The sequence below is a fragment of the Gamsiella multidivaricata genome, assembly GCF_025024155.1.
Source record: "Gamsiella multidivaricata strain RSA 2152 chromosome Unknown BC939scaffold_4, whole genome shotgun sequence".
Taxonomy (NCBI): domain Eukaryota; kingdom Fungi; phylum Mortierellomycota; class Mortierellomycetes; order Mortierellales; family Mortierellaceae; genus Gamsiella; species Gamsiella multidivaricata.
The window spans coordinates 702,783-729,937 of record NW_026251712.1 but is presented as its reverse complement, the minus strand read 5'-3'; the positions used below and the strand labels follow the sequence as shown (position 1 = coordinate 729,937).

The following is a 27,155-nucleotide window of genomic DNA, read 5'->3' as shown; positions in this document are numbered from 1 at the left end:
ATGGTGAACCGTATTCCAAAGCGTAGGGTAACGCTCTGGCTACCGTGAGAGAACGGGCAGGATACACCACTACCGCAGATTCTAGTCGTCTTCTCATAGAGCGTGGTGCCCTTTCTCTCCCTTTCTCTGTTCATTGTATCTGTCTCCTACTTTCAGCAGGCTGTTCTTCCTCCTCAGAAATTATGAGTGGTGCATTAGCTACAAGTAGCGCCGTTGAGTCGACAAGTACTCGTCCGCGAACTTAGGAATGCATGCATATGCTTCCGTTTATAAGAGAGATCTCCTCAACAGAGGGCTGATAGTATTCATCCATAGGAGAAAGGAATTCCATGATAGCTAGGGTGCTTATGTCTCGTCTCTAAATAGACAAGGGCCTTGTACGGACCCTACCTGCATCCGAGATACATATTCAATTGTACAGAAGATACCAAATGTACAAATACAAGCGCGCATTACGATGGATAAAAGTCGCGTCCAGCACGTGTTGTCTGCTCATCGGCAAACCCACTTCATTTCTTTATTGAATATATACTCATTATCTCTGGTGGTTCCTTCAAAGAGTCCTACCAATAAGGGAGATCAAAGAGGGGACCACTGCTGAAGAACTATCTTTTTTTCCCTCCGTCAGCACGTAGGATCCCTGTCCTCCTCTCCCTGTTCCTCAAGAGGCCATAATCTAGGCGACGAAGGACAAGGGACCAGAGATGCAGAAGAGCTGGTTGGCGTCGGCGTTCTTGGCGACGGCCTTGAGGGTAAGCGAGATGCCAGTGGGGACGTTCGATGGGACGGTAATGCAGTTGGTCACGGAGTTGACAGTCGTGGCAATGGGGCAAGGAGTAGTGCTGTTAGCAAGACCGGCGCACAAGTCAGCAGTCTGATCGTAGACTTGGATACCCACTAAGTTAGAAAGAAAGAAAGAAAGCAGACATCGTACGCATGCGTGGAACCGTTAGTTGTCAGACAAATGAATAGGAGCGAGGGGTGACGAAGAAAGGGACACAGTATTGTAGCGCGCGGTGCACGAAAACAACTTACAGAAGGTGGCAGTGACGCGAATGGTCGCGCCCTGCGCGACAGGAGTGGCCAAGGTACCCTTGACAGTGATGCAGACGTCCTGGTTGACCTTAGGGGGGCTAGGTGTGTACGTGACGCCCGTGAGATGGAATTCATCTGATGACGAACCGCAGGACGAGAAAGCGGCGGAGGCAGAGCTGGCCAAAGCAAGGGCAGCGACGGCGGCGGTGAAGAATTTCATGGTTATTGAAGAGAGACTTGAGAGAAGGGGTAAGATGCTTGAAGCGGGCTGGGTTGTCAAGAGTAGATGGAGGATGATGAAAAAAAATAAAAAAAAAAACTGGAGAAAGTGGGAGGAGCAGGTCGTTTTATATACGCATTTCTAGGGCACACATATCGCATCGATGGAGCATCTGGGAGTGTAGGCCTGAACGACGCGGATGTGCGGGGTCCCCAAGAATTGGGATAGTGGGCGCTGTTTGTAGGCGAGATGAAGATGCGCTGTGGCATTTAGTGATTGTGTTTGAGCATTGTGCTCCTTTGCGAACTAAATAACCATGCCCTAGCACGCCCTCTTGTGTCATTCAAACATAGGCGATTGAATAGGCTATTATCTAGAAGCAAAACTGAAATGGGAGTTATTGTTCGGATAAAAAAAAAAGCTGAAGCGCGCCATTGGAGCGAGCCGTTAGAAGACAACGGCCTCGAAATCTCATGGAGGCGTGGATCAGCCTTGACGCCTTTTCTTCCATTGATCAGGGCAGCTGGAGCATGCATTGGTTGCCAAGGTACCAGTATAATTCACGTTGCATTTGATTAATCCATAGAAGCAGGCCCCTCTTTATCGTTGAGGGAGAGTGAATGAATAAAAATAACATACCAAGAACAGCCTTCTTTTCGCATGTTGAATGCCCTATTTCTCCATATTCATGGAGCAAGTACATGCATTATTTCTCAAAGGTAGTCGGAATCAAACCTTTTGAAATGTTTGTAGTAGAAAGTCGCGTTACGCATGCCAAAAAGTCATGAAGTGTATGTGCCCACATCCTCCCTATTCCCCATTCCCATGAGTGGGTCCGAGCCATTTTGCTCCACATAAGAGTATGCACCAAGTTGCCAGTGTTTTTGCCTGTGAAAATGTTTGCGCACGAAGTATGTGCACACACCCTCGCACGCGTCTTTACCCTACTTGGAATATGCGGGTCAAACAAATTGGTAAGAATCTTGCCGAAGTAGCTTTGTGGGTTACGCATTTCGTCTTTCTCCATCAACAGCTGTCAGAAGTCCAATAGAATGTTGCCTCCAGGGAACGCCGCCAACAAAGACTAACACAACTCAAACTGAATCGTTTACGCCGTGTGTACGAGCAGCGCCGTACACTTTGATAGTCGCCAGACTACTTGAGAGCTGCGTCGCAAGGGACCGACTGCAGTGCAGAGTCATGAGTGAGAGAGAAGGGAGAGGACGACCCCGTGTATCTTTTGTGCAATCATGTCCCATGTCACGGCGCATTCTTCTTTGTGTCTCAGTAGAATTGCAGCTCTCGAAATGAAGAAGATGTGCTCAAAGTAAAAGAAAGAAAAAGTCCAGGGTTCGCTGCCTTAAGAATCCGCACATCTATAATCGCCACGCACACCCATATGTTCAATCGCGTAGATGTTGTTCAAAGTGCTCCTCCTATTGACCATTCGAATCCTCCCACAACCGCCGCACGCGTGTGCACGTGCACCAGGCACTGTCCAATAGTGCGCCAGCTCTGAGTCCCAAGTGCGGTACCCTTCCTCATATACGTCTACATGTGCTAAAGCAGGCTGATCCTTCCTGGCGGAGGCTGAAGCCTGAGTGGAGGAATGTGCATTCCAACGCCGTGAAACAAGCACTGTCTGGACGTCCTTGCATGGTTGAGTTTCAAATTTATCCAGCTCCTGGTCGCTGTAGAACGCGGCGTCCGCGTTGTGGCCAGAAGACCCCGTGTCGCATCGTTTTTTTAGCGGCAATTTTCAGTTTTCATCACCCGCTCCGTCGAGGGAAGACACCTTGGAGTCATCGTTTCAATATGCCTCTGCCGGATCGGGAACACGAAGAAAAGCTGCCCTAGCCCTCTTCAGCTCCTGCACTCTGTCACTCAGTAGAATGCCGCTTACAACTGTTTATCCGATACCAACAGCTATAGTTTTTCCCACTCTCCTGGTCACTCTTCTATTTTATTTTATTCTGTTATGCTTGTTCGAGCTATTGAAATTCATATGATGACAGATAGCGCGCCAGAAAGTGAAGAGACGCAGACTAAGGAAGAAAGCAGAGGTGGACACAGGGGCTCAGACTAATCCAAGTCCCGAGCTCAGGGGGTTCACCGACATTTTATGTCCCATATTGCTTCTTCTTTGACCTCATCCATTGAGGGTAGTCGCGAGAATAATTGACGCGCCGAGGAACAGCGGAGTGCTTAACCAACGGCTATCTCCCACGCTCAGGTTCAAAAAGAACGGGCCTTGATGCTTCCGTAAGGTTGATTATGAGCTTGACCTTGGCTAGTCTACTAGAAAGTCTTCTGCCATAAGCTGTTGTTTAGTTGTCTGCATAAACAAATCGGGAACGCGTATCCATCGGCAAGCACATGAAAACAAAAAAAAAAAAAAAACATCGACGCTACGCAAGGTACTCGAAACATGTAAACCAAACGATTTGACTTTTTTCTTTCTCCACAATCATCCAACAAATAAGACGCCTGCATGCACCATGCTGCTTCGTGTCCATGCCCGCTCATTGGCGAGAACAACCCACCCTTTTCCTGAACGCCAGCCAATCCCGGCCCGAAGAAAGTGGCCTGATCTCTTCACAAACAGCCAGAAACGACGCGCCTTGACCCGCGTCATACCCTATCATCACTCGTATGTTCTCTATTTGTCATCCATCTTCCCAGAAGAGATGGGGCATAGAGAAGACACGTTCCTCTCGCTGATCCTCAGAGCTCAACTAGCTACCCTTCTAGAACTGGCTTGACGCCCTTGTGCCGCCTACCCTTTATTGTCTTTTCCTTTATTCACCCTACCCGAGGACAAAATGACGCGGAAAAGCAGGAAGCAGAATGCAATAGGACACCAACGGCAATATGTGCATTGCACACCAAAATCTACGCTCATATTTCAAACCCTCGCTCTCCGCTTCATCCATTATTTACAATGCAGATTTAAATTAACCTGCAGCGTCCGTGTCTGCACCACCGTGCGTAAACAATTCGCTTTGCCCCATCCACGAGTACTAGTCTATGCAGGTATTCATTTTATCTGATTCCAGTGTTCGCCTAATTAACTGTATCGGGGCCAAATGATGCACTCACACTCGCACTCGCTGCTTCCGCTGAGCGCGTACTACTTGGTTATACACCTACGACAATGCCGCATGCTCTCATCCGGCCCATTGATTGCAATCTGGCCCCTACACCGATCCTTACAAAACGATTGACTATTCTTACTATTCTTTTTTTTTTGTCTTTTATTAGTCTGTTACATGTATCCGTAAAGTCCTTCATCTTCAACACCTGCCCCACTCGAGTCTACGCCAGCCTTCAAATGATGCATCTTCGGCGGACGAGTCCTCACCCTCTGCGCACGGTGCGACAGCGGCCGCGTGGGCGGTGGAAGCGGTGGTGGACCAGGATTCATAAACACCTCCATTCCACTCGTCCGAATCCCTGTCGCCTTGCCCTTTCCATTCAAATCTTCTACTGAACTCCCTACAGCAGGCAGCCGATAGTTCTGCTGTTGAATCAATAGCTGTGCTGTATCTGCATCATCCGGCCCCCCACTTCTCCGCTTATACTCTAGCGCATGCTCGAACCTCATTTGACGCAATTGTTGTTCATGGTGTTCCGGTCGGATGGTTGTCACCAAAACTCCACTTTTATAACGACGTTCACGCGTGCCTCCCTGATGTACTCTGTGCGCGCTTTTAGGCGGCCGGATGAGCGCGTGTTCGCCTCTGAACGAAATCCCATCCTGTGGGAATTTCGGTCTCCTTCTCTGCTGCCCCTGTTCCTGTCCCCATCCCTGCTCGTTCCTATGCCCTGGTTGTAATTGTGTTGATCGGCGATGTAGCTTAAAGGACGCCGTGCTCATTGCCCGATGCAGCCTCGCGCCTTTATTTGTCACCGCTGCCACCCACGAATGCCTCGAAGATTTCGATACTGATCTCCTTAATGGCGCCTGCAGCAACTGTTGATTGATACCTGCATCGTCACTAGGTTCCTGCTCAAATCCACTTTGGATCTCATCGTTCTCATTCCCAAAATAATTGGCCCCGTTCCGCCTAGGCTCAAGCATTTCTGGGATATCGATCAATATCATTCCTTGCCCAGCATGTGAAAGCGGAGGTGGACGAGGCGTCCTGTTGCGCCTAGGCCCTGCAGATCGAGAACCACGCGTCCGTCCATCCACAAGGCCTCGCGCCGCGGCTTCTGCGGTCTGCATCGCCGCCGCTTTTTCATTCGATTCCGTCGATCTGCCACCAATGCTCTTCCTGCTCCCGCTTTCGAGCCCATGGACGTCGTAAATGCTACTCTCGCGTCCCCATGGACGCCTTGAACCCTTGCGACGAATCCCGCAACAAATCAAAGATCCCTTTTGCTTCCTGTTTCGTCGGAGCATGTAAAGACTGACGACTAGCGCCAGTAATGCCGCGAGTATCGCCAACCCTACGATCAGACCCACGTTTGACTTATCTGGACTCCTGTCCATTGCCTCTGTATTCCCACCACTATCAGGTGTCGGCGAAGGTGTTCTAAAAAATGTGAGGTAGGTCGACTGTGGTACAGGTGTAGTGGTGATGGTGGTGGCTGTCACTGTTGGATTCATGGCGGTGGAGCTCCACGATGGTATTGTTATCGCGACCGTGGTTACGGTCAGCACTGTTATCGTCGTTGGGAGAGGACACGAGGCCTGGAGACCACACTGTTCTCCATTTACGACCACATCCTCCAGTTTCGGAGTCCTACTCCCAGTGCCGTCAGTGATAATAATATTCACGAAATCCTTGACCAGTCGACTTGTTCCTGAGGATGTGCAGCTTACAGAGTTGGCGGTGATGGATATACAACCTGAAGGGATTGCGGTAAGGACGTAGCTGCTGGGGAAATGGATTGACGCGAGATATTTGGAGCCAGGGGAATTATATGCGAATTGAGAGGTGACTGTTAGAGAGAGGGCGATAGATCGCGAAGGATTGTCGTTGTTGTTATTGTTGGTGTTGCTGGTGCTCTCGATGGTACCGTGAGATGAGAATGATGAAGGCAAAGGTTGGCAGGCGAAGGTGTAGCAGCAGCCTAGATTATTCAAATGTATTATTGGTATTGTTGTTATTATTTTTGTTGTTGATGTCGTTGGGCAGGACTCAATAAAAAATGGCGGTTGGATGCATGTGTTAATTTGGTCATACAGCCTTTCCTGTAGTGCTATTTAACGCGTCAATGATAATAAAGACTCAAGGCTCCTTACTGGCAAGTACTGGTGTGGACAAGAGAGCAATGCTTGTGCATGCAATTAGGATGAAGACGTTGAAAACGGACATTTTCCAAGAGTATTGTGCGCCGGGATGCGTCTGTTTGGAGAGGAAGAGGCCGATGACACGCAGCAGCAGTAAGCAGTTTCTCGGTAGTCAAGGTGTGGAATGTGGAGTAGAGGGCAGATCAAGGACAAAGAGAGCACAGAAATAAGATGTTCTGGTACTGGGTACGAGGAAGCAGGTGCAGAAGTAGACAGGAATGAGGTCGAAGGGATTGGAGGCATAAAGGAAGCAAAAGAAAGGAGAGAGAATGGATCTACGAAGACGCTGGGGACCACATAAAGGTGCTGGGGATCGCAGGGAGATGCTGAGGATCGCAAGGGGATACTGAGGACCACACAGTGAGCGAAAGGGAATAGAATAAAAAAACAGGTTGCCCTTGGACAAGAGTTGAACAAAAAAGAAAGATGGGATGAGCTGAGGGAAAGGCCAGATGTGGATCCCATGCGTGGACGACCATGACGACAGGACGACTTGACGTTCAGAGGAAAGTTTAGCTCCATCAAGGGCACACGACGGGAAAGGACGTGCCTTCAGATCACTTTCGGGTATCTCCTCTTTTTTTTTTTTTTTTTTTTTTTTTTTTTAATACGTTGCCGCTGCTGTTGCCGCCATGTGCTCTGCAGCCAGCCCTTCTCCTTGGACTCCTTTTCGTAATTTCGCGTTCTCTCTTTTTTTTTTATGCCCTTCATCATCCTCCTCCTGATGGATTACCGAATCCATTCCTAGCCCGCACCGCATTGTGGTCCGCCTAGTCCTGTGGCACTCCACTCGACAGTGCACATATTGTGGTCGCTCCTAATCTGTGGTGTATTCGAGGATGAAGGTGTGGAGATAAAGTATGCGTCGCCTCGTCCATCTTCATTCATGCACATGCGCGGCATCTGTTGTAACCTTGCAAACATGCCCACCCGAGTAATTGCACCGACCTGAGGATTAATATTTACCGCCAGCATCGTGTAGATGGACGGATAGGCTGTATTACCAAACCTCCATTTTTCCTCCCCAGGGCTCAGTTTTCCCGTCAAGCCAGGTCTCCGGGGCTTGAGCATTCCCTCACCTATTTAATGACGGAGGAAGCGTATGCATAGGTCTATGTTGTCCTGAGTGGGCCGTAAATACGTCTGCGGCCAACAGAACTCACTCTTCACCTCCCCTCAGATCGGACATACTCGACCTCTCATCTTTTGACCGTTTCAAAATCTGCTAATAGGTCAAGGATATCTGACAGTGTGGTCCCTTTGTAGAACGGCGTAAGGGGGACCCAAAAGAGCGCCAACCAGCCTCCTCTTCCTCCCTTGGCGAGCCCCCTAAACACTTGAGGATGACGGTTGTACATGTCCAAGTATATGGATTGTGGATGATAGTGCTTTTAATGCTTGCATGAATCCTCTTGAAAACCTAACAGATCTCTCTTGTTGGCTCAAAAGGACGATCGAATTCGGACATTCAAAAAAGAAAAGGATGCATTGCGTCGCGTCGTTTCCTTCCCATACATGCTTTCTGATAGGTCCAGACGCGCTTTCTACTACCGCTTTTTGATTTCACCCACTACTGCTTCATGGCCTAAAACGCGTTTAAAATACCCAACACCAAGGGCATAGCCTCACTCCATAGAGTAATGGCTAGCACGGCCCCTTTCCTCCTGAAAGGATCCGTCGCCGGTCCTACTCTATGATCAATGGGATCCAGGTAACCCCATTGCAACACAGATGTCCTGATATCGCAAAAGTAGAAGTAACACTGCGTATGGTGATCGATTAAAATATATATGATGATATTAATATTTTCGGAGCTATGATGTGGGTATGTAGGATTGCCATAAAGTATCCGACCTCTCCCTCCTTTCCTCGTCCTCGTCCTCACTCCCCTGGTCCCCTGTCATTCTTGCTAACAACCCTCTATTATCGGTGCCTCTGATTCGCGCCCGCGTGGGTGAGGTAAAAATAAATTAAAAAATAAGGAAGGCGCGCTAGGCGTCAAGTGCGATGGATTTGATTCATTACTACATCCGATAAAAAAAAAATTAAAGCTCACTCCTGTTCCAACAGTTACTCCTCCCAAGGCCCGGCAATCACCCCTGAGGAACCAATCGGCTCGCCCTTGAGGTGTGATGGCACCTTTCCAGTGCCATTCTGGTGTTGCTGGTGTTGCTGTTGAAGCTGCTGCTGCTGCTGGTATGCAATATGCTGACTCTTGGTCCTCGCCAACAGCTTCTCTGTACGGTACTTCTCATAAAAGTATCCATACGTGATCTCCTTGAGCTCCTGACGATGAGACAGTAGCAATGCTGAACGAAGACTGCCCAGATCACAATGGTTGCTATCCAGGCAGCGCAACACGCCCCAGGGGAATTCACGTCCCTGGATGATCTTTCCTCTCTCATCTCGGATCTCGACTCCATCCTCCTCCTGTGCGATCACCGTAAATGGCACCAACGACTGCAAATGAGCCTTTTCCTCCAAGTACTCAGGATCCCAGTCATCTTCGTCGTCCTCATCCTCATCCTCATCCTCATCTTCGTCCTGACCCTGCTCATCTGCCTCCTCATCGTCGCCGGGGCCTTGTCTGCTAGATCTCTTCTTCCTGTGTTCATCGTCTTCTTGCTGCTGTGCCAGCTTCTTGGCCAGCTTGGGACTCAAGAACTGGAAAAACTGGATCTGGTGTTGAGCAGCGTCCTTGAGAATCGCCTGCTTCAGTCGCTTGGTCTGCGCACGTGTGAGGGTATCGGCGCGAGCAATGACTGGGATCAGGTTGACACGGGTGCCGAGACGCTTCAGGATCCGGACGTCCGCATCAGAGAGGCCCAAGCGTGGGGTGGCGTGGTCGATGAAATAAAGGCAGGCGTGGATCTGGTTGTCAACCGCCTTGGGATTTCTGCGGACTTTTCTCTCCTGTTGATGATTTAAAGCATATGCGAAATGCAGGTCGTACAAAATTTAAGAAGCAGCTCTATGATGCTTTGTACACATTCTGCATATAGTCTTTTCCTTACCTCGGCAAGAGTCAAATCGAACTGGTATTCAAGGTAGCGCAAGATCTCGTCACAATGCGCATCAATCACCTCGTCCGTGCCGACGAATCCAGGCGTGTCGACCAAAGTCAGGTTGATCTTTTCGTTACCCTCGTCAATCTCGTATAACGCCTCGAAAGAGTTCAAAGTGCGCTTCAGCTCTCCGGTAGCGTAGGCGATCGACTCCTTCGTTCCATTGGGCTTAATTCCCGTGCCGTTAGTAGGTGACGTAGGGGATGTGGGCGAGGTTGCTCTTTTGTCTGATGTAAGATCGCCACCCTGGAGATTGGCGGCCGAGGCCTTGTTCTTGAGTCCGCTAGCTGAGGTCCGGAGTTTGAGAGTTCCATGGAGTGTCCGAATGAAGCTGGTCTTTCCCAGACCACTGTATCCGGCGACCATCAGATTCAGCTCCGAGACTGCATTAGATAAATTTCGTCAGAAGGTGACGAGATTAATTGCGATGCATGCACATGAGAATTAACCATAAAGAAGCGCAAAGGGAAAGACGACCCATGGGAAGAAAATAAAGACGGTCGCGTTTTGATGACAAACCCCACCAGGACCATCGGGTAATTGCAGGTTGTGTTGTGAAGTTTGTAAACATGAACAAAGTCGAGAGCGATGGGCAACGTATAATGAAAAAAAAAAGGTTGTTCAGAGCATTTCCCAGAGGTCATCCAATCGAACGAGAGCGCCCACCAGTATATAGTAGGGAGACAATATGAGGAGTCAGCCCGACCCATCGAGGAGCAAAAAACAGTTGAATGGACAAGAAAGAGAGAGCAATTAATAGCCCCCAAGAGAAACCCACAACAACCCATGCACGCCCAATCCACATCGAGACGTCCAAACGTGAGGATACCCGAAAAAACGACAAAACGGCACCGTTTTTTTCAATGTTTCCAATCGCAATAAAAAAAAAGTTGGTTATTTCGTCCGTAATTTTGTTGCATGTGTTGAGGTCCAGATTGTTGTTTTTCCATCCATGCCGTAGAAGAAGAGTTCAGTTGATTGATTGTCCCCGAGGAGCATAGTAAGGAAAAAGAGGAGGAGGGGTTGAAGAAAGAGAGAGAGAAAGATAAATTGTTAGTTGCTATGGTTTCCTTGGGCTACCGCCACGCGTATGAGAGGTTCAGTATCTGCCGCGGTGTTGGCCCAGTCGCCCTGTTGACATGGCGGCTACTTACCGAGGTTCTTGCGGCGCATAGAGTACGACATGGTGGCGGGGCGTGTCTCCTTTTCAGTTGTTCGGTGGGGTGGATGGTTTGCGTCGGCTGGATGAGAGAGATGAGGAAGGGCGCGAGGTGTGCAGTTGTTTTTTTTTTTTTTTTTGGGGGGGGGGGTGATTGCCCGCGTGGAGTGTGAGGGGGGAAAGTGAAGAGATGGTTGGGTGGGAGCGAAGAAAGGGATGGGCGAGAAGAAAACGAGGAAGAAAAGGAATGGAGTGCTGGAGGAGGTGGGCGAGCGAGTGGTTGAGAGCACAGTGCGTTTTGTAGGCAGGCAGGTGCCTGCTCCTACCCTTCCTTGACCAGGGCAACACACTTCAATCGATGTTACACTGTCTAAATGCTCCTGTATACTCATGTACCTGGATCTTGCAGTCACCATCAGTTATGGATTTCGTGCTACACCCATGTCGACGGGCCATCGACCGAGAAACCCAAACATTGACACCAAACACCACCAGCTCCATCAATTGCCTTCCTTCTCTTCTTCTTCTCGACCAGCGGAAGAGATAACGAGGTAATACGCCCCTCCGCCCTCGTCTTTTGCTCTTGGAGCATGTCCCGTCCAGACAGCTTAGACCTGCTAGGCTAGACTGGACTTGCTTCCCTTTTGTTGGTCTATCTGCCAGTTAAGTTCAAAGGCCACAAACACCCTATTCATTCCGTCTCCACCTGTTGTTGCTAATACTCCAAGCGCTCCTGCTACTGATGGAGACATGCGTGAAGTATGTGGTTTCCCACCTGCGTCTCAAAGAGCTGGTTCGAGAGATGTTTAATCCAATTTAGGGCTCGCACCCTGTTAATTGCACTAATAAAACCATAAAGCCATGTTTCGTGATTTCCCCTGCCTTCCGGCTCTGGCATAGAGCACCTTTGTCTCTTTCATTTCTCTGCGCGTGCTGCTCAGCACTATCTTACATCTATCTAGTCTACATCGGGCTAATGAACCGATGAGATACTGTCTGTCATGTTGATGCTTAGACATAATTGCTCTTCAACAATTAACATCACCCGTCCAGGGATCAAAAACCTCTCCCCCTAAACGGCGCGCTCACACTCACGGCTCGCAAAAAAGAAATCCATGTCTGAAATCCACAGACTTCATTAGATTAAGGCCTGGGCGGAAAGGAGAACTCATGCTCCCAACTGTTTTCTGTCATCAAGCAGGGGGTGTCTGTGGCCTGGAGGCAGCCATGGCACATTCCTCCAAAAAAACTTTTTTTTTTTTTTTTTTTTTTTTTTTTTTTGGAGGGGTCACTCTCCACTTTTAAATATTTTATCTATTCTATCATGCATGGCATCATTTAGTCATCAAAAGGAGCATCAGTGGCCATGCACGCAAATCCCCCAAAGCAAAATTTGTCTCCCGCAGCATATGTCCATTGCTTCTGTAACAAAAATGCGTTCAGTAATTATATCTGATATATACAAGTTCTTGCTGTGTTCATTGTCGTAAGTTCAAAATAAAAGGAAAGAATGAGGGGTTGATGATGATACAATCTAAGTGGTGGTAGCGAAGGGACATGCAAAAGGGGACATGCCAAATGCAATTGCTTGTGTTCTGTTGTTACATCCAGATGGGTGCTCCTCCTCCAAACTGGTTCTGATTCTCTGACATGGTCGATATCCGGTGCCCATTCTGCTCCAGGCCTGCTGGATTGATGGTCCCAGAGAAGGAAGGCGTCATCTGCTGGTCTACAGCAGAGGGATCGGCCCAGAACTGTGTAAAGTCGTAAGTTGCCGTAGATGTAGCCATGTCGTCGCTCATTTGAAAGTCTTGATGATTCAACTTGCTCTGCGCCTCCATCGTCATCGTGGCCATGGTCATGGTCATAGGGATAGTAACATTGCCATGTCCTTGATTTGCCTGCTGATAGTGTTGTTGTTGCTGCAGCATTTGCATGGCATACCGGTGACTGGGGATGACCGGTACTGGCGCCGTTGCTGAAGGCGCGTGTGAACTGGCGCCGCTCTGCTCCTTCAACTCCAACTCGACCTGCTGCTTCTGCTGCTGGCGCTGAAGCTGCTGCTTCAACAATTGTTGTTGCTGTTGCTGTTGTTGCTGCTGCTGCTCCAAGTTTTGCACGTTGATCTCGGCAATGGACTCAGCCTTGACAGCGTCCGGGCCAAAGGTTTGCATTTGTTGATACATGCGCTGTTGCTGCTGGATCTTGAGTTGCTGCTGCTTCTGTTGCTCCTTCAGGTCTAAAGGACGCTGCTGCGGGGCACTGTACAAAGATTGTGCACCACCGTTGGTCAATTCCGGAGAGATCATCATGGACATCGTAGTCGGGGTCAACACAACGGACTGGGTCAAAGTCGTCGAAGAGGTCGTGATGAACGGAGTAGTATCCTGTGAAAATGAGCAGATGTTCGGTGGCGTTGAAAGGGCACCGAGCTGGCGTTTCTTGTGGTTGAGCTGACCTTCATTTTGCTCTGTCTCATTCGTTCCTGATGAACCTTGGCTTCCATTTTGTGCCTCATCCTCGGCTGCAGCCATGGATGTCGAAGCCAAGAACTGCTCAAGAATCTATCATTCAGGGGATGTTTATCAATATAATCGTAAGAGCCTTGATCGCTAATTTCGTGAAAATTAGGCGTGCAATTGATGGGCTGAAAGTTACCTTGATCCCCTCGGCAACACCGCCCGAGTACGTCGTGCAGACCAAAAAACCCTGGAGCACACTAAGCGTGCGCTTGTAATAGTCCATCGCTACTTCCGATCCCCGCTTATCATAAACTGCATTCATGGCGTGAATGACTCCGGCCTGCAACAGTGCATAGAGCGCAAAGCGATTTACGACATATGAGCACTGCTCGATGTCCAGACTTTGTGCAATGTCCGTGATGGCACGGCCTGAGCCCGTACAGATGGTATTGGACTGTGCTGCAGTAGGAGAGCCGGCGGCTCCGACGATGTATGGCCGATGCAGCAAGATCAGCGTGGTATTGTATACAATGTACAGATAGGCGGGGTATATTTCACTGCACTCTCTGGCCAGAGCGAGCGACTGTTGCCGCATTGAGCGCATGGATAAAGCAGGCGAGCCCCTCAAGATCCCAGGTAAGTTTGGATTCTGCCACCGCATGTCAGGGGAAAGGTTGCTTAGCCATGATGTGAGCGACCCTTCGATGAACGAGACCATAGAGTCATGACCGCCAAACTGTGGTGGCAGGGACTGCGTTGAATACGAATGCTGAAGCACAGTGCCCAAAATCTATCATGGGCGGGCACATTGATGACCACGAGAACGCGTTAATGATTTCGCCTAAGACAACATCCGTGTAACATTGGCTTAACAGATGAAGATCTTCCATTACCTTCACCAATCGAATCATGCACACAAATCCGCGGAGATCCTGCTGGGAGGAACTCACGCCCATGGGCAGCTCGACGTTGCTCTCCTTATCGTGCATCGAAAGGCCTAAGCCTAGCCACGCAGAGAATTGATGGTCCTACAAAGAATGAGAGGACGCGTGAGACTAGATATCCATCTGCGGAGCAAGTGCACATGGCGATAAGCTACATGAACGTGGCACTTACGAGAATGAACATGGACCACCAAAGGCAGCGCAAAGCATCTGCTTCACATTCACCAAACATCGCAGGATCGCGGTTGAGGCCGAGCTCGTTAGCCATGCGAATACCCATTGAGAGATATCCGCTGCTCCGAGTTGTCTTCCACTCGCCTTGGTGATGAAATTGCGACATTAAACATAGCGCCTGCACTGTAGACACACGAGGGACATCCAGAAAATCATCGAGCAAAAGCCTGGCGGCGTCAAAGAACTCCTGGCTCATCGATACCATCTCTGCGCCCTGCTTTGACTTGGTGGGTATCCTAGATGCAACTGCCAAGAGGGCATTGAGAAGCAGCGGCGAGAGTGGTGCAACAGCGTCTTCTATGTGCTCCGTATGTGCATCTGCATCCTTTGGTCGGTTCTTTGACGATGTTGAAGATGTAGAAGTTAGGGAACAGAGCTGGCAGAACTGTCGCTGCCATTGCTTCATGAAGGTAGACTTGTGGATGATGGGAAGGAAGGTGTTGAAGTGGTCGAAGAACACGTTTAAAAGATTGAGTGTGACATTGGGCGCAATTGATGGTGAAGAAGGGCACGATAGCAATGGCAAAGGTGGCTCCAGACTTTGGGCAGAAAACTGGAGGTGGTTGCGACCGTATTGACGTGATTGTTCCGGAGTAAGCCAAGGGAAAGGCACCGTTGTACGGACCGACGTTGTTCCCAGCTTATCAAACATATTAACCAGGGCTGCCATGTCAGCCTCAGACACGGGGCCAGGGTAGTCCTGCTGAGTAGCAAGTTGGTGTTGAATGCTGTCCTGCGAAAAGGGCAGCAGCGCCGTCAATGACCTGTTGCGTGACACGAGGGGCGAGTGGCGAGCAACGGATGCGACTGTAGCGGAACCAGAACGTGCACCACGAGCGACGGGGGTACTGGAGCGTGCAAGAATGGCTCGCATTGTTGGTGAGGCTGGTGGCTGCTTTTTGACCTCGACCAGGTCGGTTGAGTAGATGCTGGTGCGGTCGTCGTCATTGTCGTTGTCGTTGTCGATATCATTGTCCTCGGCCTCTGATTGGGATGCGGTTGCAGTGTCGGGAGTGTCCCGGGGCACGAGGACTTTCTTCTTGATGATGCCTGCAAGCATGCTCTCTATCTTGCCCAGTCTATCCTCGATCACCTCGACATAGCCCTTGGGAGGACCGCGTTTGGTGTTGCTGGTGGTGTAGACACATTGGGTCTTGGCCGCCTTGCAACCTCCGCAACCGTCAGGTACGCCGTCGCACTTGACTCTGCGTCGTCTGCAGTTGTCGCATGCCTTTGTGATTTTGGATCTCTTTGCGCCACTGCTCATGTCCAACATGATGGCGGGGTTGAACATGATGGGCTGGTGGGTGATGGTGCTGCTACTGAAGAGTAGTAGCAGTAGGGGATGGGGGTGGATATGGGGATGCAAGCGAGTGGTTCGAACAAAAGTGTATGGGAACGTGCTTTTACTTCCTTTTCAGACAGAAGTGTTTGGGTGTGTTGGTGATAGTGGGGAGCGCTTTGGCGAATCCGAGGAGGAGAAATGCAGGTGGTGGGAGATAGGCTGGAGGAGTGGAAGGAGCCGAGAATGGACAAGATTATGAACCAGGGTTGGCAGGGGTGCTCTTTTTTCAGGCAGCTCTCTTGAGAACAAAAAAAAAAGAGTATAAATAATTGAGATGGTCCAGATAATATTAATAAAACGTGTGGAGGAGTGCCGGGGATGGGATTGAAAGAAGATGGGGGATAAAGCTTGACAGAGTGAGACAAATAAGGGTGTGAGAAAAGAGACAAGAGGGAAGAAAGAAAGATGAGTGGGCGGGTGTGAGAAAATGAAAATGAAGGATGGAGCTTCTTTTTCTTGTGCGGGTGGACCACACTCTGGCCTGGGAGAGCATTTTCTCTGAAAGGCTGCTTGTTTGTTTGTTTGTTTGTTTGTGGTAAGTTGGTTCGTTCCTGGGGTTAACGCAAAATCCTATACAGCGCACCTCAATTGTCCATTCTCCTCTCTCGCAAGACCCGCATCTATCTCGTAGAGGTCTTCATATCCCCATCTATCGTCAATGGTATCATAGTGTATCTAATGCGAGTGGAAGTCTTCTCTTAGAGCCACACCCTAACAGCTTTTGCTTTGTGCAATTGCTCAGCTGGATACAGCCATCCATCTGTTCGTATTCCTGTGTTTGCTGTCATTTTTATGGTTTGATCAAAGTAGCGCAATACAGGAGACACTGAGAATGAAGGAGAGAGCACCATCCATGCCGATAAACAAAACAATTGTCAAAACCATTGGAGAACGATGCTCTGGTCTGGGAAACCTGTGCAATAAAGTTATCTGTGGCCCTCAGTGCGAGGCGAAAGAGTCGCATGATGACACAATTGCCATGTCTACAAAAACAAAGAATAAAAATGGCTAGGCAAACACCCTTTCCCCGCCATGCTTTCCACAGGCACAAGGAATACTATTCTGAGCAAAGGACGCATAAACAGCCAGCGCTAAAACTTAAGGATACAGCGTCATTCGCCCTGTTGATACAAATCCCGAGAGATGAGGTTGGACCTTGAGCAACTTGTATGAATTATTAATAATATCTAAGCACCGCTTACTTGAACGAAAAGCGCGATTTTTTTTTTTTTTTTTGCATCCAACGCCGAATCAGGATACAAAGAGGCCAGCTGGACTCTTTTTGACTGACTTGGAAAGAACCAAACTTGACACGGAGTAGGTACGTCTTTTTTGCTTTCAACGCATAATTCCAGTTATTCATAGGTCGATGACATCTCGGCGCAATACAAAAAAAAGGAGTTGTCAATTGAGTGCATAGTTTTCTTAGCGCTTCTACTGAGATACGTGCCGACTATTTCACATCTCGTTAATCCAACCTCCGACCAAGAGACCCATCGGCTCACCGTGGCCCAGCACGAATGCATGAACCATTCCCTGGTTGCAGAGATAGCTCTTGACCTTCGGGAACAACTCCATCATCTCGTAATAATTCTCAATCGGGCTCCAATCATCTGTCTTTCCATAGTAAAACACAAACTTCGATGCATGCTCCTCGATCAGCTCTTTGTCCATGATTTTGATCGCCTCCATTTCCTGGCCCGCCAGGAACAGACAGTTCTTGACCACGGAGCTGTAGAGCAGTTTCTGTGAGGTAACCTTGGCCATATCACTCTCTTGGCCTGTAGCCAGAGCCACGATCGATTGAAGAACTGGGGGTGCCGAAAAGATGAAACGAAGAGTGCTAACAGTTCCTCCCACGATGGATCGGATCATTGGCTTGAACAGATTCTGAGTAGCAGACATTCCAACGAGAAGCAATTAGATAAGAGCGACTATGAGTACAGTGTGGGCTTGTATATGCACAATGTAGGACATAAAGAGGGGTCTTACCTTCATTTTACGGCCATTTGGAGTGTCCGCGATTCGGTGAATGGTAGGAAACAGCTCGAAGATGCGTTCAATTCCATGGTTAGGGCGAGCCTTCAGCACCCGAAGTGCTAGCCAAGCGCCCATTGAATGTCCTGCAAGAATAAACCGAGTTCCAGCTGGATACATTTCCTGGAGTCGATCCATAATAGCAATCTTGCTCTCGACTTGCTCCTCCAGTGCGTACATTCTTGATGGGTCCGTGACATGCGCTCCTGCAGAGTGGCCAAGATGGGAAGCTGGTTTGTGTATGAAGGGATATATTAAAATAGGTTAGTGTGGCGAATGCAGCCGCCCACTTTATTCAATGCATGTCGGGGCATGTACCTCCAAAGATGTCGATCTTGCCCTGACAGGTGTCATGCACTGTTTGGAGGAATGGTGTATAGTAATCAATAAGACCAGGGTTGCCTAACATTCGCATTGTAGAAGTGTTAGCAGACTACAATTGATATAAACTAAACAGACAGGCGAATGGAATGGGTCTAGTTGGCATACCAGGAATCATGAAGAGAACGGTGCTGTGTTGTCCCCTCTTGGCATCCTGTGAGGACGTAAGGTGACCCCTTGCTGGCCACCATAGAGTAGGCACATTCTCTCCTTGGACATTCCAGATAGCGCGCACGGGACTCCTGAAGAGCGTGGCCGGGTTGGCCAAGGGGGTGGTGGCCGAGGAGGAAGGGGCTGCCGTGGTCATGAGAGATCGGACGAGGTGATGTCGCAAATGAGAAGTCGTAATCAGCTGTGGGGTGAGTATGAATCGCCAAGGGCTAAGTAGCATGCAAAAAAATAAAGGGGGGGGGGGAGTCCAAGGCGGTTGAAAGTAGAAGTGATGGAAGGAGGGGTGTGATCTCACCTTTCATTTTCAGGGGGATGTCAACGTGAACGGGTCATTGGCCTCGCCAGCACCCACAGCTGACATCCTACTGCGATGACAATCGCGTGTAGGCAGCGATTTCAATCACAACGCTCCATCTTCGTCGGCGGCTCTCATCCTTCCCATCATCCCCACCTTCACTTCCATCCTCAACTCCCAACAACACATGGAGACCTGGGTGTCTCCGATTTCCAAGTGGCTCCAGGGCAGCCATAGCCAACGCAGGGCGAGCGTAGAATTGACTGTCTCTGACCAAACGCCGATTAAGGAACCTGCCTATCTGCACCACACGCAGGCGCAAGAGATGCAACAGGCACAGGAGGAAAGAGAATATAGACAGCAACAACAACAGCACCCAACGAAATTACAGCTCGATACAGTAATAGCCCACGAATATGTTCGAGAACATAACGATCCTCAGTTGTCGGATCAGCAACTTCCGGAACAGCCTAGCAACCCCATTCATCCGCACAAGGTAAGCATTGAATATCAATGGATACATTCTGAATGACCAACCACAATTGCAACCCGTTCATGTCAAAGGCTCACACACGATTCATGGTGCTGATTATATCATCGTTCCGCTGTCCCCAAAGATTGCAACAACGATCAAAAGCGCATTAGTCGGCTCACCACCAGAGGAGATGCTTGATAATAGCAACCCAGTGATCGCCGATGCGCCAATCCCTAGCACCACCGCTCCTATCCAGCAGAACTATAATAGCACGTACAGCACGAATGGGACTGGACAAGATACCCAACAGCAGGAACAGTCGCATTTAGCAGATGATGAGGAAGCCAATATTTCGCCACATCAAAGGATCAGTTTGCGTTCGGTAGCCCGTGCTGTAGAATGGATGCTCAACATCAGGAATTCGCCCGCCGCGCCAAAGTCATCCGAGACAAATAGGGACCAGGACCAGCAGCAGGACCAGGATGGGTCTTCACCGGAACCAAACACCAAAAAGAAGCAGAGAAATCGCCGAAAGCCGCGACCGCCCAGACCTACCATCTCAAAGACGCGACTCAAGGTGTTTGTGGGCACCTGGAATATGATGGGGCAGATGCCTGATATCCACGACGGTCTCACCGGCTTCATAGATATTTCACAAAAGGATTCGAATCGGGCCTCTCATTTGAAGACTTCAGCTACGGATACGAGATCTTCTGGTCAGGAGCAGCGTCCCCACATGATCTCACCGTCAGCTTCAGCACCCCACATCTGTACGCCAGCGTCAACCGCTGCATCGAGCACCAGCACCGGCCTTCAATTGAATTTGGAGGTCAGCGCCGAGGCACCGCACCCAAAGAAAAGAGGCGGTCTGCTGGAACGGATACGGTGTACAGGACGTAGCCGTAAGGGAGAATTGCAGCCTTCAGTATCCGTCGGGCATCTTCCCATCCAACAGCAACCCAGCCCTTCTTCGCCCGCTGGTCATGCACCTGGAATTCTGAAGGAACCCTATCTGGAAATGAATACAGGCCCACCATATCACATTATTGCCATCAATACTCAGGAATGTGAACGCGAGATCAGAGAGGCTGTCTTGTTCCCGTCAAAGATAGTATGGGAAAAGCGTTTGCAGGCCTACCTTGGGCCAGACTACGTAATGATCAAGACAGAGACCATGGCGGCGTTGCATATTGCGGTCTTCATCTGGAGGCCCATCGAGGATCTTGTCAGCGGTAAGTCCATATAGCTGCGGTCTAGAGACCATTGATATGATGCAATCCGACAGTGAAGCATGCACCATAATACTAAATAAGCGCTGTCTGTGAACTTACTTCGATCATATAGCGGTCGATTCGTCTACTGTAGCAACTGGAATAGGCGGAATCGTTGGGAACAAGGGTGCTGTAGCTATCTCTATCTACCTTGGCAGTATGTCGCTCCTCTTCGTCAACGCACATCTGACAGGTAATAGCACAATCACCAGGGCTTCATACTGGGGTGCGCTACATGTTAGTCTTTGGTTTACTGATTACCCTATCTGCGACCTCAATTGGTATACCATAGCCCATCAAAGTAATACTCATGCTCGAAATAGTGACTACAAGAGGATCATCCATGAACTCCAGCTGAACGACGCTCCCAAGAGTTCACCCGGTCGATGGTACTTCAAGGGAGATATGCAACTTCGGCGCCACTACAACTCTCCTCCGGCACTGGCTCGACAAAAATCATCTCACTTTGGCAACAATGGCAAAGGTAGCGACGATAAGAAACCCATCGGCAAGTCAAGCAACGGAGATCTTGTTGAGAAAAAGCCCGGCAAAACAAGTCATTTGAAAATCAACACAGAATTGGCAGCAACTGAGCAGCATAGCCATAGACAAGAGGGTGCGGATGAAAACGGTCCAGCAAAAACCGAAATCAATGTCGACATAACTGAACAGTTTGACTATACGTTTTGGGCAGGCGATTTGAACTATCGTGTCGATCTATCGCGGGCTCAGGCGGAGAAATGCCTCGAGAAAGAAGACTTGGGGGTAATTTCATGCGGTATATCGTGTATCCAGTCATTCTGCCTGTGAGCTAGGATATATATTGATGTTTCTATTTTCTCATTTATACGCAACACTCTAACAGACACTATTGGCGCACGATCAGCTCAGCATTCAAAGGAATCTTGGTGTTGTGTTTGAAGGGTTCTCGGAGGCACCCATTCAGTTCAAACCGACCTACAAATTTGATCCTATCACACCCCTTTCTGACAGTCGCTTGCAAAAAGGCCGCCAAAAGACACTGCTCAGGCGACCCAGATCCATGACGAACTTTTTGTCCGAACGCTCGTTTCCGCCCCTCGCGTACAGCACATCGACGCTGTACCGATTGGAAAATAACAAGTCCTGTCCGACGCTTTTGCTTGGCGCAAATATGGGCAACGTGGGACCCACGCCCTTGAGGTTGTCTCAGGACTCTCATCCGTTATCGAGAGATAACCAGCAAAACAAATGGGCCCATAGCAGTGATAATAGCAGCAGCATTGGCGATCGCAGTGGCAATGGTAACGGTAGAGGCAACGATAAAGAAGACGAGGACATCAAGCACAACGACTCAGACCAGGAGCAAATATTTTCGGATGCTGAATCCACTGTCGAAAGTCATCGCAGAGTCCCAGCCCGCGGACTTTCTGTCTTGGAAGCGGTCAAGTCTATTCAGCGGCGTCAATCATCATTCCTCGGGTCGCCTAGCTCTCGTCAACATCATCAGCGTCGACATTCGAGCGAACACTTGACCCAGTCCGCCAATCTAAACGGCAAAATTGAAGACGCTATGTTCAGTCACGAACCGACAGATTCAATGAGGACGAGTTCAGTATCGCCGGACATGAACGGCAGGGAAAGCGAAAATAGCCGTTCAGCGAAATTCTCCAAGGATGACATGGAAGAGGATCTACGGCAGGAGAAGGAGCGCTTACTGAAACTGGTTCGATACGACACCAGTAGCAAGCAAAGGGTTCCATCCTGGACAGATCGCATTCTGTGGAAGTCGACCGGTGGGAATCATTATCTGCCTGCCGAGATTGGAGACGATACCAGGAGTAACCAAAATAGCAGCCATAGCTCTGGCAGAAGGAAAATTGGATGGGGTTTGTTGAAGAAGAGCCGGTCTAGGATTCTTGCCTCTGACGGACAAACCTTGTCGCCACACGATGAGCAAGACGACGATACATGCATAGAAAAGGAGGAGGAGGATGCGCGCACAGGTGCGCAGCCTCTAGGAGCCGAGTCAATTTTGAGGTTGAACAAGAAGAAATCTAAGGATTCAGGCTCGGATGGCAAGAAGAGGCTGCTGGATAGTCTTCGGACGGAGTTTCATCATGCAGGGTCCAAGGTCAAGCGGGACTCTACTGCGCGATCGACGATGATGTCGGAAGATGACGAGGATAGGAAGACTGTGATTGTAAAGCAGTATGCGGCCCACCATGACATTGGCTTGTTCTCGGATCATCGGCCGGTAACAGGAGTGTTTGCTGTTCGTTTCGACTGGAACCTGATGGACCGGGGAGTCATCGGTGGAGGCGCTCTCAATGGGGCTACAAGTGGCCCCAGTCGGTGGAGTCCTCTGGACAAGGTTCTTGAGAAAATGGCCAAATAGATATCGATCAATATGACCCTAATACATGTGCTGCACACATTCCAAACGCGACCTTGACGCGTTGTGAGCGGTGAGCATTGCCCTTAAGTGATTTTTTGGTGAAAGACTCTCTTGCCCCACTGAAAAAACTGCTGCTTTATATTCAGCGATCACTCAACTACACTTGCCACCGATCGAGCACAGCCAACTCGCATACAGGAAATCCGACCATGGCCAGCAATAGGTGATTTATCGCTCCATGGAAACAACGCCATCAACCTCCCGAGACTGAAGCTGGAATCAACAAGAGGTATTAACGATTCCTCCTTCATTTTGTTCATTGTACCTGGTTTCTTTAGGATTGTCACCTCTACCATCATACGTCCAGAGACCGACTCCAGGGACTCACGCAGGAAACGCTCCTTCCCAGATGCCCCCGAACCAGCTCGCCGTCGCTCTAATATCGCCTCCCGCCTCGGCGACCCATCCTCTTCGACCTTCACAACCACCACCGACTCTGCAGAACTACCACGCCGTCTTAGCACCAGCGGATCAACAGAACATGATATCACGACTGAGACGCCTGCGACTACAGGGACTCAGGATCCAACCTCCGACAACACACATGACTCCACCATGGATACCGATGTCAACTCCGAGGACCGCACAAAGCGTCCTCGGCCCTCGTTGCAACCTGTTGAGGATGCGAAGCGTGGCCGGCGGATGATGGGCATGATCCTCGGAACATTATCGCAATTCAAAAAACAGGAGTCTTCATCTGTGGGCGAAGGCAGGAGCTCCGGGATGGCCTCGCGCGAGGCACTACAAGAACGCGTGCGGGAGAAATTGAGACGGGAACAGGCCCTGAATGAGGAGTTGAGGAGGAAGGAGAGGGAGGAACGGGAGGAGCGGCTTAAGAAACAGCAGCAACAGCAGGCGATTCGATCTGTGGGTGGCGCGAGGGTATGTTACCTTCCCCCTTTCCTTTTTAATTGGTCTATGAAAGCATTGGTCATTGACGTTGTCTGAAAGTGGGAGGTTGGGACTGACATGTATATGCCTTTGACTATTCTTGCGCTTATTAGACGAATCAGAGGAGAGGAGATGCTAAGTGGGAGAACGGCTATATTTTGACGGACACAAGGCCCCGATTGCGATACATGCCCAAAGTCATGAACGATGCTACACGGGAAAAGTTTGCTTCCCAGAATCGAGGACAACGACAGGGCCATCCGGGATCATCATCACTACCAGCAACGGAATCCGCAATGGAGCCAGCACCAGAAGCAGACAGCACAGGCGTAGTTGTAGATACAGAAGATGTCTTCATGGATAGCGCAAAGGATGGGGAAGGCAACAAGGAGGATGAGAGTCCAGTTTCTTCTGCGATCGTAAAATCGTCTCCAACAGAAACGAGAGACAAGAGCTTCATGGATGTTGACTTGGCAGACGGAACAGATACAAAATCGAAAGTGGATGTTGCCGATAATGCGGAGAATACGGGCGATAAGACTAAGAAAGACGACCTGATCAACATCAGCCTTGTTTAGACGCTGCTTAATAAACTATCGCACACTGGCCTCCTCTGTCCAAATCGCACTCTTTGGACAATACTATACTATGTTTATTACTGTACTATACAAAAACGTTCCTTGTGTAGACTTCATATGCTTTGCTTAAGAATAGCGCCACGATGAGCAGGGTATATGGCATTTTGTTTATGCCAGGGCCCATCGACTGCCGTCGAAACCTGCGCTCTCTAGCACAAAGACCATCCACCATTGCACAATTGCCGCGATATACAGCAGCAACATCCATGCTACTTCAACATAGACATTCGACGTCCAAGACCCCACAGCGCTCGAAAAGTGCCCCTTCCCGGACCGCGCAATCTCCCGCTTCGCCTCATCACGAGTCTTCTCCTGCTCCTCCCAGATACTCTCATCCTCGAGCGTATCTTTCCACGCGGTCTTGAAGTACACAGCGCTCGCAGAGTTGTCGCCGGTCGGCTTCCGCTCCATCTCTTGCTTGCGACGTAGTCGACGTTCACGCATGGGCTCATCGCGCTTCAGGAACGACTCCTTTGCGGCTGAGATCGATGCAGCCAGATGATGGCGGGGCTCTGCGGCGACAATGCGCTCCATCACCTGGACCGCACTGACGACACATCCCTCCAAAAGCGGGATACCTGGGTAGGCGTAGCTTCCGACGAACCAGACGCGGTCAGAAATTGAGGCCGACTGAGTTCCCATCTTGGCGGCAGCAAGAAGACGTTCGACCTGATCCTCCATCTGCTGGTTCAGTTCGTCAACGGCCTTCATCGATTCTGGGTTGACAACGGCGCGCTCGAACCAAGCTGAAGAAATGACGGTCTCGGGCTTGGGCTGGAAGATCGGATTGGTGGTCTGGAGGAACTTGGTAGTTGTGCCGAGCGACGAAGCCGTGTTGTTCATGATATGCGTAGCCATTGCAGAATTGTAACTCTGAGAAGCAGTCGATGTGGGGGTAGTCGAGCCGCTCTGCCACTCTGGGCTCGAAATACCAGAGTCATGGCCCTTCTTCCTGTTCTTGAGTTCAGACTCACCACTAGTGATAAATGATTTGATCGAGAACCTAGTGGATCCTTCACGCTCCCGTTGTTGCTCCAATTCGGCGGTGACCATGTCAAAGGGCGAGGCAAGGATGTTAGCGGCAGTAGATTTGGCAATATTCAGCAACCTCCATGAACCAGGATCCTTGGGCAGGAACGACGTATCGGTATGGCAAACAACCTGCGTCCTCTCATACGGGAACTTCAGCAATGTCTGAATCTGGCTGTAGAACGGGTGACTCTTAGTAATCGTGTTCGCGGAAACATCCTTGGGCGTCTCTGGGTCCGTCAGGTCATGGTCCTCCATGCGTCCATAATTCGATTCGTCATCACCCTTCTCTCGCGCGGTGACATAGGGCTTCGGCAAGGGCTTGCTCGCCTTCTGACCCGCCAACATTGTCGCAGCCTGGTTCGCCTGGGTGGCAAAAATGACGTGATCAAACTCTCTGTGCACGCCCTTGGAGTCGATCAAAATAATGGGTCCAGTCGCCTTTCCATTCTCAGATTCTGACTCGATGATCTTCTCGACCATGCTGTTGTAGTGAATAGCGCCAATATTTTTGGAGAGGTTCTCGGTCACTTCCCTGACGCCCGAGGAGACGAACTGCATACGACCAAAGGGCATGCACCTTGCAACGTACTCGAGGACTACGCAGGCGGGGTACTCCATCATCCGATCAAAACTGCATGTGCAGACACAGGCAAAGAGTGGAACAAAGAATGCCGAAAAATCGTGACTGTATCCTCCATTAACCAGGAACTCCCGCAGATTGGCCTGGCGTCCATTGCCCCACTCGGATGGATCCTTGCCAATCTCCATCATACGTCCTTGGGTCATGAATTCTTTCGATACCGTTAACATCTTGACGTAGTCGCGAGCGATGCGGAAATAACCCAGGAGACGACGACCAAAGGGGTATGGGTTGAGGATCGAGAGCGGCGGTAGATCTGGCAGGGTGATGGTATGGTCTGAGCTGACTTTATAGGATCTGGAGGATAGGTATGGTGCCTTGATGTTGACATTTTGCTTCAGTCGACTGGATTCTGAAGAGGGCGTTGACGAGGATGTCCGGGAGTCAGAATCGAAGGTGACATCGAAGCATGCAAGAGTATTGTCTGCATCGTGAAACTTGACACCGATGGAGCGGTAAAGACGAACGAGGTTAGGGTAGTATTCTACGTATGCCAAGATAAGATATCAGTCAAATAAATAAAAAGAACAAGATCGTTAGTATGATGTCGATCAAGTATCACAAAAGGGGCATTATGAGAAATGCGACGAGCAATTGTTGTAATGTTGTAGCTGTGCAACACGGCCGTTGAGAGATGAGCGTCAATTGCCGAACGTTAAAGTCAATAAAGTTGTCGCTGTCAGTGCATGCGGGATGGATCCCCGGCATTCGGCAGCAACTTCCTGCCGGATGAACACGCAATCAAAGAAAAAAAGATACTGACATTCATTCCCGCCAAAATATATCATTACAAACAAACAAAAAAAAAAAAGAAAAAAAAAAGGTGAATCTGATCGGACTCCGTCGATCACATCCGTGTGTCCTTTTATCCGTGATGTCTCTTCTTCTTTACCTGCGAAAAAACTGCGCATGGGTACGTCCATTCGACCCTCGACATGCTCGTGGTTCGGGTCACCATTGTTGCGTCCGGCAGCCAGTGCACATTTCTGGCAGGGGCAGGTCACAGAGAGGGAAGCAGCGTCCATTCCTAATGCCAAAAATGAAGTTTTTTTTTCAGAAGTGAGCATTTCTTGGTTATTATTTAGGATTTGAAATCAATAAGCATTTCCTTCCCCAATCCATAA

The 27,155-nt window shown here is 49.7% G+C and overlaps 10 protein-coding genes across 10 annotated transcripts; 2 read left to right on the top strand and 8 right to left on the bottom strand.

The window, feature by feature from the left end:
• Positions 1-455: 455 nt before the first annotated feature.
• On the bottom strand, positions 456-1,330 carry BC939DRAFT_437484 (uncharacterized protein). The gene is made up of 2 exons (XM_051553708.1): positions 1,036-1,330; positions 456-897 (listed from the first exon to the last, which is right to left on the bottom strand). The coding sequence occupies exons 1-2, from the start codon at positions 1,253-1,255 to the stop codon at positions 677-679; spliced, it is 441 nt and encodes a 146-aa protein (XP_051417072.1). The 5' UTR covers positions 1,256-1,330; the 3' UTR covers positions 456-676.
• A 3,190-nt stretch (positions 1,331-4,520) lies between these two features.
• BC939DRAFT_499023 (uncharacterized protein) lies at positions 4,521-6,579 on the bottom strand (the record flags this gene model as incomplete). Its single annotated transcript, XM_051559893.1, has 2 exons — positions 4,521-6,334; positions 6,507-6,579. 2 exons carry the CDS (start codon positions 6,577-6,579, stop codon positions 4,521-4,523), a joined length of 1,887 nt encoding a protein of 628 aa, XP_051417071.1.
• A 1,979-nt stretch (positions 6,580-8,558) lies between these two features.
• Positions 8,559-10,167, bottom strand: BC939DRAFT_189955 (Septin-domain-containing protein). Its single transcript, XM_051550523.1, has 2 exons — positions 9,569-10,167; positions 8,559-9,467 (listed from the first exon to the last, which is right to left on the bottom strand). The coding sequence occupies exons 1-2, from the start codon at positions 9,983-9,985 to the stop codon at positions 8,625-8,627; spliced, it is 1,260 nt and encodes a 419-aa protein (XP_051417070.1). The 5' UTR covers positions 9,986-10,167; the 3' UTR covers positions 8,559-8,624.
• Positions 9,929-10,656, bottom strand: BC939DRAFT_437481 (uncharacterized protein). The gene has a single exon (XM_051553707.1). The coding sequence runs from the start codon at positions 10,405-10,407 to the stop codon at positions 9,991-9,993; it is 417 nt and encodes a 138-aa protein (XP_051417069.1). The 5' UTR covers positions 10,408-10,656; the 3' UTR covers positions 9,929-9,990.
• A 2,205-nt stretch (positions 10,657-12,861) lies between these two features.
• Positions 12,862-15,658, bottom strand: BC939DRAFT_437477 (fungal-specific transcription factor domain-containing protein; the record flags this gene model as incomplete). The annotated part of the gene is made up of 4 exons (XM_051553706.1): positions 14,357-15,658; positions 14,134-14,268; positions 13,437-14,030; positions 12,862-13,342 (listed from the first exon to the last, which is right to left on the bottom strand). Coding segments are annotated over exons 1-4 (1,859 nt in total), but the record flags the coding sequence as incomplete, so codon positions are not given.
• On the bottom strand, positions 15,473-15,718 carry BC939DRAFT_382103 (uncharacterized protein; the record flags this gene model as incomplete). The annotated part of the gene is made up of 1 exon (XM_051551768.1): positions 15,473-15,718. A coding segment is annotated over one exon (246 nt), but the record flags the coding sequence as incomplete, so codon positions are not given.
• A 1,503-nt stretch (positions 15,719-17,221) lies between these two features.
• BC939DRAFT_499020 (uncharacterized protein) lies at positions 17,222-18,488 on the bottom strand (the record flags this gene model as incomplete). The annotated part of the gene is made up of 4 exons (XM_051559892.1): positions 17,222-17,653; positions 17,756-18,030; positions 18,119-18,202; positions 18,290-18,488. 4 exons carry the CDS (start codon positions 18,486-18,488, stop codon positions 17,222-17,224), a joined length of 990 nt encoding a protein of 329 aa, XP_051417066.1.
• Positions 18,489-19,196: 708 nt separating this feature from the next.
• Positions 19,197-21,319, top strand: BC939DRAFT_189922 (Endonuclease/exonuclease/phosphatase). Its single transcript, XM_051550522.1, has 3 exons — positions 19,197-20,354; positions 20,467-20,586; positions 20,686-21,319. Exons 1-3 carry the CDS (start codon positions 19,313-19,315, stop codon positions 21,201-21,203), a joined length of 1,680 nt encoding a protein of 559 aa, XP_051417065.1. The 5' UTR covers positions 19,197-19,312; the 3' UTR covers positions 21,204-21,319.
• A 1,660-nt stretch (positions 21,320-22,979) lies between these two features.
• On the top strand, positions 22,980-24,299 carry BC939DRAFT_499018 (uncharacterized protein; the record flags this gene model as incomplete). Its single annotated transcript, XM_051559890.1, has 3 exons — positions 22,980-22,993; positions 23,109-23,712; positions 23,835-24,299. The coding sequence occupies 3 exons, from the start codon at positions 22,980-22,982 to the stop codon at positions 24,297-24,299; spliced, it is 1,083 nt and encodes a 360-aa protein (XP_051417064.1).
• Positions 24,300-24,327: 28 nt separating this feature from the next.
• On the bottom strand, positions 24,328-27,152 carry BC939DRAFT_437470 (uncharacterized protein). Its single transcript, XM_051553705.1, has 2 exons — positions 26,924-27,152; positions 24,328-26,515 (listed from the first exon to the last, which is right to left on the bottom strand). The coding sequence occupies exons 1-2, from the start codon at positions 27,096-27,098 to the stop codon at positions 24,468-24,470; spliced, it is 2,223 nt and encodes a 740-aa protein (XP_051417063.1). The 5' UTR covers positions 27,099-27,152; the 3' UTR covers positions 24,328-24,467.
• Between the last annotated feature and the right edge of the window lie 3 nt (positions 27,153-27,155).

What these genes read in the sequence shown, in the direction of transcription:
- BC939DRAFT_437484 (XM_051553708.1), bottom strand. Translation starts at nt 1,255, where the DNA reads ATGAAATTCTTCACCGCCGCCGTCGCTGCCCTTGCTTTGGCCAGCTCT. An exon ending in TCGCGTCACTGCCACCTTCT is followed by an intron (nt 898 to 1,035) that starts GTAAGTTGTTTT and finishes TTTCTAACTTAG; the next exon opens with TGGGTATCCAAGTCTACGAT.
- BC939DRAFT_189955 (XM_051550523.1), bottom strand. Translation starts at nt 9,985, where the DNA reads ATGGTCGCCGGATACAGTGGTCTGGGAAAGACCAGCTTCATTCGGACA. An exon ending in TCGATTTGACTCTTGCCGAG is followed by an intron (nt 9,468 to 9,568) that starts GTAAGGAAAAGA and finishes AATCATCAACAG; the next exon opens with GAGAGAAAAGTCCGCAGAAA.
- BC939DRAFT_437481 (XM_051553707.1), bottom strand. Translation starts at nt 10,407, where the DNA reads ATGGGTTGTTGTGGGTTTCTCTTGGGGGCTATTAATTGCTCTCTCTTT.
- BC939DRAFT_189922 (XM_051550522.1), top strand. Translation starts at nt 19,313, where the DNA reads ATGCTTGATAATAGCAACCCAGTGATCGCCGATGCGCCAATCCCTAGC. An exon ending in CATCGAGGATCTTGTCAGCG is followed by an intron (nt 20,355 to 20,466) that starts GTAAGTCCATAT and finishes TCGATCATATAG; the next exon opens with CGGTCGATTCGTCTACTGTA. An exon ending in CGTCAACGCACATCTGACAG is followed by an intron (nt 20,587 to 20,685) that starts GTAATAGCACAA and finishes GGTATACCATAG; the next exon opens with CCCATCAAAGTAATACTCAT.
- BC939DRAFT_437470 (XM_051553705.1), bottom strand. Translation starts at nt 27,098, where the DNA reads ATGCTCACTTCTGAAAAAAAAACTTCATTTTTGGCATTAGGAATGGAC. An exon ending in CATGCGCAGTTTTTTCGCAG is followed by an intron (nt 26,516 to 26,923) that starts GTAAAGAAGAAG and finishes TGGCATACGTAG; the next exon opens with AATACTACCCTAACCTCGTT.